Source organism: Buteo buteo, chromosome 5, assembly GCF_964188355.1.
Source record: "Buteo buteo chromosome 5, bButBut1.hap1.1, whole genome shotgun sequence".
Lineage (NCBI taxonomy): Eukaryota > Metazoa > Chordata > Aves > Accipitriformes > Accipitridae > Buteo > Buteo buteo.
The window spans coordinates 54,488,141-54,503,737 of record NC_134175.1 but is presented as its reverse complement, the minus strand read 5'-3'; the positions used below and the strand labels follow the sequence as shown (position 1 = coordinate 54,503,737).

General features: G+C 37.1%; 1 protein-coding gene across 15 annotated transcripts in view; it reads left to right on the top strand.

Annotated features, from left to right (window-relative positions):
- Positions 1-15,597, top strand: part of BAZ2B (bromodomain adjacent to zinc finger domain 2B) — a 165,142-nt gene that overhangs the window by 105,804 nt on the left and 43,741 nt on the right. For 11 of the 15 annotated variants that reach the window (XM_075029154.1, XM_075029152.1, XM_075029160.1 and 8 more), the window contains 6 exons: positions 871-1,480; positions 2,765-3,061; positions 5,433-5,493; positions 6,039-6,147; positions 6,422-6,523; positions 12,488-12,698. In XM_075029154.1, coding sequence (XP_074885255.1) covers positions 871-1,480; positions 2,765-3,061; positions 5,433-5,493; positions 6,039-6,147; positions 6,422-6,523; positions 12,488-12,698 — 1,390 coding nt within the window. The remainder of the gene's footprint in view (positions 1-870; positions 1,481-2,764; positions 3,062-5,432; positions 5,494-6,038; positions 6,148-6,421; positions 6,524-12,487; positions 12,699-15,597) is intronic. The other 4 variants (XM_075029165.1, XM_075029164.1, XM_075029161.1 and 1 more) reach the window with 2 other exon arrangements.

Genomic DNA, 15,597 nt, shown 5'->3' with positions numbered 1-15,597 from the left:
TGGAAACATGCACTGTGTGAATATTTATTTTATAGGTTTTCATAATTTCATATTCAGTTTTAAATGTTAGTAACTTCAAGAATGTATTGTATTTGACTTAATATTTAAAAATTGATTTAAAACGTACCATCTTTATCCATTGTGTTATTTTCTTCCATCAATGATGATGTATTTTCTTCTTCCTTGGAAGAGTCTTGAGACTAAAGACAGTGTAAGCTTTACATGCATTTCTGAGCCACTACTGATTAAGTTTTACCTGAAGAACTTTCAAGTACTACTTTCTCAGATTTAAAAAACTAGCATATCACAGTATTTCTGAGTAATATCTTTTTTCCCATGTTTTCTTTTGATAAAATTTTTCTATGCCAAGAGCCTTCTCTTGGTTTTCTGCTAGCATTGTTGCCATTAGTGTGTTGTATTTACCTTGTGCTTTAAAATGAACAAATTACTGACGTTAGTTTTACGTTCACTAATGAGATTTTTATATGCTGAAATGAGTAAGAAGTGGGGTGTTTCCTATGCCAGTATCTAAGAGTAGTCTCTCTTTAAAAATTTATTTTTTCAAGATGCTTAATATCTTTATGAAAATGATTGTCTAGAGCCATGTAGCAAGTGAAAAAGCTTTGCTACGTAATTTAGATCAGCTTCATCTGGAGTTCAGTTTGTCTTTTTCTACTGCATTTACAGTGAAAATCGAGAGAGACGTACATAACTTGTACTCATCTCTTCTGTTGTAGCTAGCACCTACTTTTGATCTACTAAAAATAGCTTAGCGGGTGTTTAAGATTTCATAGAGTTCACCTGCCTGAATACTATAAGTAAATAAATAAAAATCCCACATTTTATTCCTCTGTCTTCTTATTTCTTTAGGAACAATATAAACAGACATTCCCAGCAGCACAGCTAAAGAAACAGGAATCATCTAAGAACCTGAAGAAGGTTATTGCAGCTTTGTCAAGCCCCAAACCAACATCTAGTTCACCAGCTCATCAAAAACTCACATCCTTGGAAAACAACCATTCTAATCCATTCCTGACAAATGCACTTTTAGGTAATCACCAACCCAATGGAGTTATTCAGAGCGTCATCCAGGAGGCTCCTCTTGCACTTACTACGAAACTGAAATCCCAGACCAAGATCAATGAAAGTGTAGCCATTTCTAGTAGTGCCCCCTTTTCTTTGCCAGTAAACTTGAGTGCATGTGGGAAAAAACCAACTGGTAACCGGACATCTGTTATACCCTCTACCTCTCCTGTGTTACCTGGTTCAGGAAAGGATAAAACAGTCAGCAATAATGCAGTAAATGCAGTAAAAACACAACACCGTCTTCATTCTGCAAAACTGGTGGTGGAGCAGTTTAGAGGGGTAGACTCAGATGCCCCCAGCAGTAAGGACTCTGACGACTCAAATGATGATGATGACGACGACGAAGATGAAGATGAGGATGATGAAGATGATGATTCTGATGATAGCCAATCAGGTGGTTTAACCTTTTTAATAGGAAAAGCAGAAACTTTATTTTTGAGTGTTGAAAACTTACATTTTGTACCATATTTTAAAATAGGGGCTAGGAAATGTTGGGACAGCATGGCCCACACAGTGTCCTACAAATACCCTGGAAAGTAGCACGTGGCTCCCAGTTCCCCATTGTGTCATATCCAAAATCATATCTGTTACTTGGTCATATGGCAGATATATTTTCATCTGTCCTGGTAAGATGGCTCCGCAGCCTTTTGGAAAGGCTGTCAGAGACCTACCTACCTTCCAGATCAATCACTCAGCCTGCAGCTCATGTACTGCTTATGTGGCAAGGTGCCCAGGAGGGTGATGGAGAGAATAGGCTGGTTGATGGTTAATTCTTCTGGCAGGCAGAGCCTGTCTGCAGAACAAGCTTCCCAACCAGAGAGGGACTAAACAAAGGCCTTCAAATTGTCAAGAGTGGCAAGTAAAGCATGTTTCTAGGCTTCATTCAGGAGCAGAATAGTCAGTGAGCAAGATTAGAGAAAATTACCAGGACAGTTGTAAGGGCTGCAGTGTTCATAGATAGCATTCAGACTACTATTTTAAAGGCTCTTCAGCAATTCAGAAAGGCAAGGCCTGTTTTAGAGTTGATTGTATTCCCAGTCACTCCTTTCTCCCATGTGTGCCAATATCCCTTGGGTCCAGCTCCACCTTCATCATTCTCCTTCCCCCTCTCATCCACACACCCTATACTAATCCTCTTTCTTTTCCTCACAGCTGTAGCCTGTCTTCAGTTCCTTATCCTGTCTACCCTTTAACTCTTCCTTTGCCTAGATCGCCACACTTCCAATTCTGACACTTTTCAGCCTGTGCCCAGTTCCATCGTTTGCTTCCTTTTCATGCTAGATTTCAGAGCCTGTGAAGTGCCCTTCCTGTGGTAGTGTTCAACTGCTGCCTGGCTCATGGGATGTCTTAGCTGTAGCTCATTCTAGGGTGTACAGTCTCTTAAAATACTGCAGCTTCTGTCTCATCTCCTCATAAAAAATGAAGGAATTCCATCTGAAACAAGAGTGCAATATCATGCAGAATTTCTTTATGCTGTCGTATTTGTAGGCATTTTAAAGGTTAGGTAGTTAATTATAACCTTCTATTTATACTCAAGAGATGTTATAAAAAACCCCTGAAGTCAGAAAAGCTTCTTATTTAATAAGACAAAAGACTTTTCAAGTGTTAGAACTTAAATGTATTTGCCATTGGTTATCAAGTCATAATGTGCATTTTGCCACACTTTTTTTTAAAACAGAGTCTGACAGTAATTCTGAGTCAGATACAGAAGGGTCTGAGGATGAAGATGATGAGGATGATAAAGATCAAGATGAATCCGATACAGACACTGAGGGAGAAAAAACTCCACTGAAACTGAGTAAAACTTCATCCTCTGCGAAGAGCTCTTCCATTGGTCTTGCAGCTCATTCCACCCCGCTTAATCTCCAAGTAGCAAAGACCCCAAGCTCTGCACCAGCTGCCTTATGTCCTGAGTCCCAGCCTGCGGTTTTTCTTGGGACAGCACCATCTACTCTTACACCAAGTACACACTGTGGTACCTGAATGTCTTTTGTTATAGTACAATGTAACATCTAAGTGGAATGTGTTGTAACAGTAGTCACAAAAGTAGTTTAGACACTGGTATCAAGTGATACCTGGACATAAGAAAGAAAATTTTACAGGAAGAACAATCATTCACTGGAACAACCTCCCAGAGATGTGGTCACGTACCTGACACTGGAGGTTTTCAAGATGCGGTTGGACAGGGTGCTAGTTAATCTTATCTAGGCTCCCTTTCCCACGAAAGGTTGGACCAGATGTTCTTTTGAGGTCTCTTCCAACCTGGGTTATTGTGTGATTCTGTGATCTTTTCATGAGTGTTTGCAACAGACATTAAAATCAGTTAGCAGAATTGCAAGTTCTCAAAACCTGAACATTGCGCTTAGTCCAGGACATTTTAGCTCACATAATTATTTGAGAGAAGGTAGGATGAAATAGCCAGGGTTGATATTTATTACATTAAAATTTGTCATTGTTTAGTCTTCGTTATTTACAAATTTATTATAAACTAGTTACTTTTATTTATTTCTAATTTCTATGCATTACAGTTTGCATTCTGAATCTTTTATTTCTGCCCCTTCCTCAACAAATTTAATAACTGTATTTAGTTAAAATATAACTTTATTCATTATTCCTTCAAAATTCTCAGTAGAATTTATGGATTACATGCAAGGAATTATTTTTAAAAAGTTCATGAAAAGTACATTTAGCATTTGCCTGATGTTACATAGTGTTTATAATCCTTCATTTGGTGACTAATTTGTAAGATTTAGTAATTACTACTGCTACAGAAAAGAATGCATTTTTGAAAGTCACACTTCTCAATTTGCATGGTAACAATTAAATGAAATTGCATATTTACTACTTTGAATTAGAAACTTGATATTTAATTAACATGCAAGTAAGTAGATTTTAAGTGGGGACATGCGCTCATAAATTGGTTTTATATTTTGATTCAGTGGAATAGGAATTTCATTGCATGTCATCAAGTGCATTAACTTTGAAGCAATGTAATGTGATCTACTTCATATTTTCCCCAGAAACAGGCCTATTCACCACACAGTTCGTAAAATATTTCCCATGCATTAGGAGTAACCCAAATTGTTAAAATACAAAGTTAATTTTTTGCTTAGGAATCTGTGTTGATTTATGATGCTTTGAAAAGGCTGGTAGTGGACTTTTGTCTGTTCAGAGAGGTGGGAGGTAGAATAAATTAATTTTGTGTCCTTGTTTTAGGTGTAGTACTTTTTCCTAGGAAGACTCACTGTAATACAATTAAAGTATTTTTGTGTCCATGTTACCTAAAGCTGGTCAGTCACTGAAGAGTTCTTGTGTCTCTTCTCTATATGTTTTTCACTGGACACCTCATTTTTTCAATTCACTTGTATTTGGACAAGCAATCTCCCTCCCTCCACTGTGACTATTAGAAGTAATGTAATCATCAGTCATGTTAGTTTAAGACTGCAGACATGTGTCCACAAAGTTTGGCATCCAAGCATGGGCAGTTCGTCTGTGCTTTCTGTAGAGTACTCAGCAGTTGCTTCCAGATTGTGCAGGCATCTCAGTTGCAAACCTGTGCCATTCCACCACATGACACTCCTGGCTGCAAGAGGTTGGGGCAGGTTTCAAGGGTTCAGTCTGATGATAGTCTCTCATGTCTGTTTCCACAGGGAAGAGATATGTCACATTCTTTACACAAAGTCCAGACTGCTTTTTTAAGAAATGCATCTTCCAAAAGTTTGTCTGTGTACATAGTGCATGTCCTGCAGCTCTCTCAAAGAGGCCTGAGAAAAGTATCAGCCTTTGGCACTCTGTAAAACCTCATGTTTGGCAATTGTCTCTATTGTATTATTGATTCAGTCTCTTGACTAGCACCAAACACCTCTGTTTGAACTTTGAAAATATAGAATAATCTTGAAAATTTTCTGCATTTGGCGGTTGACTGCAGTCTAGACACAGTGTTCTTTGAAGGCCGAGCCTATTATAATATATGGACTTTTAAAGTAAAGAGTGTTTTCATTCTCATCTTCTGTACTGAAAAAATTTAAATATGGTCTAGTGTAGAAAAACAGGTGTGCAAGGAATTATTTTAGCCATATCTGAAAGAGCCAAACAAGGCAAGCAGTTCAGTATGGCGTAATTAGGTTTTCTTCTGTTTACAATTTTAGAAGAGGTTAAAGGAAACTTAGAGGAAAATGTATTTCAAAAGGAGAATAGTTACATTAATTTTCTTGGTACTCGAGGTATGTGATGGCTAGAATGTAAAAATTATTTATGTTTTGGTTTGGGGATATAAAAAGCATATTTTAGCAACACGTTTTCATTTTGTAAATTCTCTTAGGTGTTAATCAGAAATTCTGTTTTAGGTATTTCAAAAAGACGAAGAGTAACAGATGAACGTGAGCTGCGTGTTCCTCTTGAATACGGGTAGGTTATGTGTATACTTGATATTCCTTGAAGGGAGATTAATACCTTCAAAAGTCAGTTGGTAAAGAAATGACAGTTAAAAAAATTTTGAGCCTGAATAATAAGGAAAGAACTTCAACAATTTAGATTTCCAACTCACAGTGACTGTGGATCTCTAAAAGTGTCAGCATATTTCATGTGTTAATTTTTGTGCATCAAATTTGTTCTTTTGCAAACCTGACCTGTCTCTTAGCAGTTTTGCCACTGGAAATTAATCCTGTTGGTTAAATCTGAGCTGGTATAGACTCCAAATAACTCCCTGAAATATAGTTCTAAGCTTTTTAAAATCTGGTAATATGCAAGTAGCTTGATATAAAGAAATCCATATAGATTCAGAGTTTGGACAATCTAGATAATATCAATTTCTGGTTTTGCCTGTCTGATTTACGATACTCTTGTCACATTTTAGATACACACCTTTTTCCTTTTATGTAATAATCTTAAATTGGCATTAATTGTTTTTTAAAAAGTGTATTGTTGTATGCAACTATTTCATATCACTCTAGCTGGCAAAGAGAAACCCGAATAAGAAACTTCGGTGGTCGTCTTCAAGGAGAAGTAGCATATTTTGCACCTTGTGGAAAGAAGCTGAGACAGTATCCTGAAGTAGTAAAGGTACATTCCTCTTTTTAACTTCTGTGTTCTAATGCTACTAAGCATGCTTGCAATTAAAAAATGCCTTTTTTTTCCCTCCAATAAAGATACTTATTTCAAAATATCCTGTGATGTGAGGCATAATGTATCTCAGTCTGTTACTGATTTGATCTCATATAAATGCATATCCCTTTGATAGAATATGCAAAACATTACACTCACAAAGTTAGCTGTACATCAAAGCTGGGTTGTAATTATTTACAAGCTGAAGTGGAAAAATATGTGATTTTTTCAGTATCTCAGCAGAAATGGAATAATGGATATCTCAAGGGACAATTTCAGCTTCAGTGCAAAAATAGGAGTGGGTGACTTCTATGAAGCCAGAGATGGACCGCAGGTATCCACTTTTTAAAAAGTAAAGTCTTTGATCCAAGGAACATTAACTTAAATTTAGGTGAAGTAATTTTTTGCTACAATCTGAAGCATTGCCTGTTTTTAGCTAATTCTTTCTAAAAATTGTGCGTATGTCTTAATGGTAGTTATATTGAAATGCTGAGAGCTTGATCCTGGGCAATGTTGAAAACCACTCCTCTCACTGGTTTTATTAGGAGGCTGCAGGAGTTCGGCATGCCTTATGATCAGCTCTGAGCCTGGATTTGTCTAGTACAAAAGAACTCTGAGCTACATATTTTTATCTTTGTCGCTATTCAGATATTTCTGAGTAAAACTCTTATTTCTTCCTCTACTGTATGAACGTAATATTGATAGATTTATGTGTATGTATTAAATCACACTCTTTTCATGTGTTCGTCTGCATAATATATAAAAAATACATGTTTAAATACAAGTGTTTCCTGTTTTGAGAATACCATCTGAGCTTTCTGAAGCATGAGATTTTTATGGGAAGGAATGCTGACTTATACCAGTTATGCTTTACAGTGGTAGAATTCTTAGACTTTGTGTAGATAAACCACACAAGGATAAGTAAAATTTTAATTTCAAGGAAATTACTACTATATTTGTGCCATACTGTGTTACTGTATTTTGGTCACGTTGCCATTTCTTCAGGATGTGCACGAAATTTTCTGGACTTTTGTCAGTGTATGTATTTTCTTCTTTAAAAGATAAGTATCCTGAGTATGTTGCTACAGGAACGTGGACAGAAATCGTGCTCTCAGCGGTCTTGAATTCAGGCTCTACTTAAGCCTTATGTCCTTGTGATACCCTGTAGAAATACATCATGTTTACATAGTATAAATTTTAAAGCAATAAAGACTGATTTCATAGGAAGCAGCTACTTCTAGATGGTGCTTCCTGATTCCTGGCTTACAGGGTAAAACATTGCTAAACCCTCTTCATGTTTGGCCTTAATAAAACAACAATTGCAAGTTCATGTAGGTGTGAACTTCATTATGTACCTGAATGACTTGATTGAAATAATTCTTTATGTTGTGAACATAATGTAATGTTGGGTATCTGTTCTCTTTTTACCCTATTACATTTTTGTGTCTGTTGCCCATGTTGGTTCATTAGTCTTGTCCCCTTCTCTAGTTATCTCTTTCCTCTCCCTTTAATTCATAAGATGATTTGCAGGTTTTGCCCTTCTTTGATACTGCAAAACTTAAGAATGAAGGCATTGGGAAGGGCAGGTTTCTGTAGGCAAGGTTGGCAGTATGAATATTAAGTTGCTGTAGATCTCACTGTATTTTCTACTTGTGTAGTTTATGGTAGGTTCCATTAAGACTTGGTTAAACAAAAGAAAAGTTTTCTCGTAAAAATAGGGATTAAGGGCAGCTGTTTCAGATGTGCTAAAATGTATTTACATTTTATATATGACATTTTGAATAAGAAGATTATAATGTGAACGGTTGAGCTACACTCAGGCTGATAATACGCACTTAGGAAAACAGTATGTGATACTGGTACTTCATGAAGAGAATTTACACCCTTTTTACTGAAAAATTTTCAGTTGTCCAGCTTCAAAACAATATGTGATAATCATATCTTTATGGATGTCTGGAGGTAATTCCAGTAATTGTATTGCTGCTTTTGCTGTAACTTTGATTATTCTGTATAGTCTTTCATGGTTACTCTTCCCTTTCTTCGTTATATACTTCTCTCATCTTTTGAGACATGCAGCATGCATCCAAAGTGATTGGGTAAGTTTCACAAAGCTCAAAGATGAAACAAGATGTGAAGAAAATGATCTAAGGGCTTAATCAGTTATATTGAAGAATTACCTATAGCAAGCCAAAAATACATGGATTATGTGCTTCTGATAGTGCTCCTGGTACACAAGCAACCAGATGTTACAGGTTATTCAAAGCAGTGATTAACTGCTTTAACAGAGAAGCGTATCTGGCAGAAGTGGGCCGTGAAATAGTAGGGTTAGAGGAATGTTTGAAGTTTTGCAAATATGGAAGTTCCGTGACAGGACCTGGAGGCTTTAAACTGCTGTAGTTTAGAAGGATTAGTGTGAACGTGGTTTGGGATGATGGAGAGGGCACGGGTACTTAAGAGTTTGAGTAATACAGATAGGAATATTGTATCAAGTAGTAGGTGAAAGAGAATGTTGTGGAGTGATACTGAGCTGTGCCCTAAGATTGCATCTTGCTGGCTTTGATTAATAAATAACAGCAAGGGTATCCATCACAGAATTGCAGAATGGTTGAGGCTGGAAGGGACTTCTGGAGGTCACCTTGTCCAACCCCCCAGCTCAAGAAGGGTCCCTTGGAGCCAGTTACCCAGGACCATGTCCATACAGCTGTTGAAAATCTCTAAGGTGGGAGACCCCACAACCTCCCTGAGCCACCTGTTCCAGTTTTCAGTCACCCTCATGGTGGGAGAGTGTTTCCCGATATTCACGGGGAACCTCCTGTGTTTCAGTGTGTGCCCACTGCCTCTCATCCTGTCACTGGGCACCTCTGAAAAGAGCCTGGCCCCGTCCTCTTTGCACCCTCCCTCCAGGTATTTAGACACATTGCTGAGAGCCCCCTGAGCCTCCTCTTCTCCACGCTGAACAGTCCCAGCTCTCTCAGCCTTTCCCTTTGCAGGGTCATTATGTAGTTAGTGAAAACTTGACTCTTCGTGCAGCCATTTTAGTTGAAGTATCAGTAAGGGCAAAATACAGACTTTTAAACCTGGATATAGCTCTCTGGGAGTCATCATTAAGTCATGGTAAACATGGCATGCACTTTTTTTCCCAATAAGATTTTGCATAAAGCTGTGAAAATACCTGCGTCCCATCCCCAAGTCTGAATGCTTGCCTAGGAAGGCAGCTGAATTCAGGAATGGGAGAGGAGGGAAGTGCTTCAAGTACCTTTCCCAATCACCTTATTGTGAAGTAACTCCTATGTACATTAGTCTTTCTCAGAGTATCTGATTATGGTGATGCCTTGGAACAAATATTGTGCGTCTCTATAAGGCATGAAGTCTACCTCTTTTAAGCCAATTCTTAAGCTTAATGCTGTTTACTGAAGAGACTTACTCTGTGAATAAGTATTTAGAAATCTAAAACGTTCATTACAGATGCAATAGAAATACTATACAGAACAGCCAACTATAAAATCAGCTGTCATATGCATTTGTTATGTAGTAGTAATTATTTGCTTCCTTTTCTAGAAACTGGAATTTAAAATGTTTTTCCTATTCTGAATTCTGCAATTCAATTGAAAAAGCTTTGTTGTTAACTTTTTCTCACAAACATAAACTGAAATAAATGAGGATATCTGCTTCTTGCAAGGTGCCTATGGTTTTGTTCATTAATTTGGTTAACAGGCTTTGAGCTTGATTCTGCTTCCATGCATAGTTATCTGGTGCCTTTTGGGCAAGTGTCCTGATCACAGTACAGTATTGTAATAGATGGTAGGTGCCTGAAGGTGAGAAACTGAATTAAGTTCTTATTTTGATTAGTTTCAACAATAAACCACAACATTTTATAGTGTTATTCCCATTTTTTCTCTAGTGGTTGTGTAGTGGAGCTTAGATTTTATGGATGCCCCTGATTCTCCTATGTTGGGACACAACCCCCGTATTTTTTCCTTAGAATATGGAAAATCTACAGAATAACAGATTGTACGTTCTTTTAATAGAAATGTATTTTGGGTCAGATTTTAAAGGATATCTGAGCACAAAATATAGATGGTCAATTAACTCCTGCTTAACCCTTAATAGATCTGTTCTGGACTATTTTTGTCTTGTCCTCCCTTGTGGAAACTTGTTGCATCCACAGTGTCTTTCGGCAGGACTATAAACAGTCTTTTCCCCATTCCTTGAAATGCCAGCTCCTTTTGCTTATTGAACCTTCTACTGGTTTCATTTGATGGCCTCTAGCTTCTCTCCTGGGAGGCATTAGGAAAAGTTAATATACATCTGGGGTCTCTGTGGCACTAATGATCCTGTAGACCTCTATCTTTTTTTTTTTTTTTTTTTGCACATATTTCTTATCATTAGTATCAGTAACCATAGAAAATACAAATACAGAGCAAGAGCAATCTCACTGCAGGATCTAAGGTACTTCTTGAACTATGTCTGCTTCTCCTCCTTTTCTTTGAATTCTATTTTGCCTTCCCTGCCCACCCTCAGCACTTGCAGTTTCTGGGGTAAGATCTCTTAGGCTGGAGGTTGGTGTAGGTGATAAGTACAGTATTAAATCTCGCTTACATTGCTCAACAGACTGAACCTGTGATAAATTGTAAGTCAGGTACTAGACAGTGAAATGAAAGTGTATGCCTAAGTAGTACTCTTAAAGATGGAAGATGAATTAACTTGTGTTTAAGAGGTAGAGGTGACTATTTTGCATTAAAAAGTCCTTAGTGATGATGCATTGTACACATAGTGTTAAGGTCATGATTCTGGACAGCTTGGTTTTAGGAGCACAGCTAATAACAAAGCTCTTTGAAATGTCTGTAAACTAAGTGTGAGATGTACTCTTGGGATGGTCTTAACTGGGAGTGATTCAGACTTCAAAAAAGGGTATCTTTGCAGATACTGATCACTTCCTTGGAATCTGAATGTTTCATTAGCAAAATGCCATTTCTTTTGTTGAATCTTATATTAAACATTTGTAATTATGAAGAATGAGCAGAAAGAATTAAAAGATAAATTGTCAGAGTAAGCAAATAAAAAATGTATTTTATGGTACAGCAAATTTGATTTCAGTATTTATGCATGTACGAGTGCGAAAACTTTGGTAATGCAAATTATTTTTTCTGAACAGATATTTAATTACTGTTAAGTTATCAGATTTCATTCTTGCTTTAACAGACGTTTTCAAAATCTTTTACAAACCCTTTTAAGGGAAATTATGGAGTAGTCCTGAAGGATACTTAGCTTACATTTTTTCCCTGCATTTTTCAAAAACTTGGGAAAATGGGAAAAGATGTTACAATTTTGAAATACTCATGTTCAGTCAAACAGGATCAGATAGACTGTGCTCCTGCTCTGCTTAGTAGATGCAATAAACTCTACTTTCTATCAGTTAAAGTAAAGCTATTTCTATGTGAGGACTAACTTGGGTATTTGTATTAACAAAGTATTTCAGTATTTGTTTTTGAGATTCCACAGAAAACCAGTAGTAATTGTGAAAGAAAGGGTTTAATGTAGTCCTGCATACTGTGTTTAGAAAAGATAGTTAACATAACTTCTAGTTCAGATAGATGGATTCTCAAAAGTTATAAACTTTTGACTGCTTCAAGTTGGCACAGAAATTAACTTTCTTGCAGTGGATGAGGGGAGAACTACATTGTACTAAATAAAACTTCAAGATTAAAATGAGTCTGTGTTTTTTTCAACTCAGTTATTGAGATCCACAACACCGCAGAAAGCAATATTTGAAAATGCACTACTGCATTTGATTGTTTTGTATGTCCAAATTTCTGTAAATACTAACAGTTGGAAGACAGTGACTTGTAGCTTGACACATTTTTTCGTTCATGTTGAGCAGTGGATTGTATAAAAGCAGAGGAGTTATTTTTTAGTTTACGGAATAAGGAAGAATCTGTTTTGCTTTTTAAAAAGGGTTGAACAATAAGCGATTAGGTCATAAATAATTAAAAATATCACAATAGTGGCATACCTGCTAGGTAATAACTGTGTATGTCACTGAGTAGTCTTCAGAATCTTGCATAGTAGTACAATTTTTAAAAGTTCATAGTGATAAGCTCTTAATATATAGCTTCTGTGCCTCATCAAAATATTGTACTACCCAAATAGTACATCAAAGCTCTCGCGTATTTTATATATATATAACTTATCGGGGGGGGGGGATCTCTTGCTGTTCATGTTCTCAAGCATCTTAGATTTATTTTTCCTTTTTTAAATTTGTGTTTATAATACCTCTGTGAAATGTGTCAATTAAAAGGGTGTGCAGTGGTGTCTTCTGAAGGAAGAGGAAGTCATTCCCCGTATCAGAGCTATGGAAGGGCGTAGAGGACGACCACCGAATCCAGACAGACAGCATTCTAGAGAGGAGTCAAGGATGAGACGACGCAAAGGCCGACCTCCGAATGTTGGTAGCACTGAATTTCTAGACAACACCGATGCAAAGCTTTTAAGAAAGCTCCAGGCTCAAGGTAAGATTGTTTTCACAAACAGAGGGTATCAGTATATAGAGAGTTAATGTGTTTTCTGAAGAGGAGTGATGTGTTTCACTAGGGTATTAGTATGCAAGATTTTATTTTGGAAATTTGCTGCATGCTTTTATTGAAGCCTTTTTCAAGAGCATTAAATATATATATAATGGAAGAAGTGTGTGTGTAAATGCATGTGTAAAAGCTTACTCTGTAGTTACACTATTCAGTTTTATAAAATCTAAAAAAGCAGACATCCAATAATCTGGTTACCACTGATGTATTTTTTAAATTGACAAAAATTAACAGATCTTTGTTTTCTCCTGTATCAGCTCAAACAACAGTGGACCTAGAAATTGAAATTGAGAACCACTGAAGTTAGCCTTTCTGTGAAGCTTTTGGCTGTTCCAGGGAAAATACTTTTCTTGTGAAATGCCTGATAGTGACAAGATTTGAATGCCCATAAGGTTGAATAGGATCCTATAATAAGTAGTACCAATGTTGACAGTAGAACTTCCATGATAACAAGTACTACTATATGTCAGAAGCACGAGGGCCTGGTTTTAAACAAACGTCAGATACATGAGTTTTTAATTTCAATTCTTTAGTTCATAACTGTGTCATATTTTCTGAATGCATCTGATCCAATATGAAAAATTGTTACAGCCCAGGAGTCAGGGTGTTTGTTTTAACTTAAGACTTAATTGTTCTTTCATGTGCTGACTGTGCACGTTTGGTTAGCTACCTTGTATTTTGCATCATGTCCTTGCATCTTTTTTCCTTGTTGCCTGCAAAGAGTACTGTTCTGTATAGATATATTTAAGGCATGCAATGGTAATGGTTTGGACACATGGACAGGCAGAAGGCAGTTTTAGAAATGCCTTAATTCGTGGTATGTTTTGCAGTGTTGCACAGCTATTTTACCTGTGTGTTAAGGTCACCGCCTTTTGCTCAGTCTGAGAATTAGGAAACTGTGTCAACTGCTGAAGCATTGTAGCATTGGCTGAGAGGCTGTGTATTTATTGATGAGACACAGTAACTGATTCCAGAAGTCTTTTCTTCTCAGTGGGAAAAGATAAGCCCAAGTCACTTGCTTCACTTTGTATCTTCCCTTTCCCTATATTGGCTACTGTAAGGGGTGGTGGGAAGTATTTAGGAATCTCTCATGTCTATTTTCCCACCACATGCTGTAGCATTTAATAAAATGAACAAAAACATATGGTTTATATATACAAGGACAGTCAGAGTGTATAGTATTTGATGTTACATATGTTCATATCTACCTTGCTGCTTTTTTCCCCTCATGAGAACATAAGAAATGTCTCAGTGGCTCAGCCCAGGGGTCATCGAGTGCAGAGCTCTGTCTTCAGTAGTGGCCATAGGAGATGCTGCTTGGAGAAAGCACGTGAACCTGATCACTTCTTTGTCCATCTATTTCCTCATACATGCACTGCGGCATCCTGAGGTGTTTTCTGAGTGATGATGTAGAGCACATTTTTTCTTTCTCCGTTTATTTTCTATTTATGGAACTGTTGCCCATGAATTAGCCTGTTCTTTGTTTTTTAACCTCCTGACAATGTTTGCTCTACCAGCCTGCTGTGACAACAAGTTCCAGAAGTCTGCTAACTACTGGACCATTTTAATTTTTAAAAAATGATCTTCTGTTACTGTCAGTGGGTGTTCCCTAGTTCCATTATTGTGCGGTTTAGAGAATAACAGTTCTCCAATTTATGTTATCCATTACCTTGAAGATTTTGCAGACCTTGATCCTCTTTGTCCTTAGTCTTCTCCTCTCCAGACTGAAGAGCCCAAATATTTTTAGTCTGTTCTCAGAAGGTTCCATCCCTTTGATCCTCTAAATGTGTCCTCTAATTTCAGTATTTCTTTTCTAGGTGTATTACCTTCCATTTATCTATGATGAAGCTTCTCTGGTAGCTTTTCCCACTGTTTTGCAGGGCTCTTCCAGAGATCCTTGCTGTCAGCACAGCCTTGGATTTTCCAGAATGCTTAATAACATCTTCACATTTTGGGATTTAACTTTGCAGTCCCCTTTCCAAGTTTCATTGATGAAAAAAGATACTAAATAAAGCTGGTTCTAGTACTGATTTGTGAAAAAAACTTCAACTAACTCTTCTTCATCACAAAAGGTGACTGCTGATCTCTGTCCTTCACCTGCTATCATTTAAAGAGCTTTCAGTCTGTGAAGCTGTACTTCAAAGACATAACAGCTTAGTTATATTAATATTTGACTTAGAACCTAGTCAAATACTTTCTGAAATTCAGAATATGTTATGTCCATTAAATTCTCTTTATCTCCCTGTTACTGACATTCTCATTGAAACCCATAATTAGGCAGAGTTTCCCTTTGTAGAAGCCACACCAACTGTCTGAACTGATGGTGTTTTATAATGTACTCAGTACGTATATATAAGACATAATATGTACAATAAGATTCTAAAGAGGAAAGGAAAATCAGACTAACCTATCTGCAGTTTCCAAGACTTCTGCTAGAGCCCTTTTTGTTGATGAGAGTTGCCAGTCCTATGACACAGTGGCTGTTGTTAATAATACAGTAAACACCCAGACCAATGTCTCTGTGGTTTCATGTTAATGTTCCTTCATGTTTCTCAGTTTACTCTGTCCCGTCCTGGTGATCTGTTAACACCTGACTTACCTTCTTGATCTAATACTTCTTTTATATTTACCTCAAATTCATCTAGCTTTTCCAACCTGTTTGGTGTAGACAGTGCACTGAGTAGGGGAATCTACCCAGCATCTTCAGCAGTAGAGATTGATACAAGGAATTCAGTAACCCTTTTTTCTAAGGCTCTTTTTTCTGTCCTGTTGATCGTTAGGTCCCACTGATTACATTTCTGGCTTCCTGTTGTGATATATGTAAAGA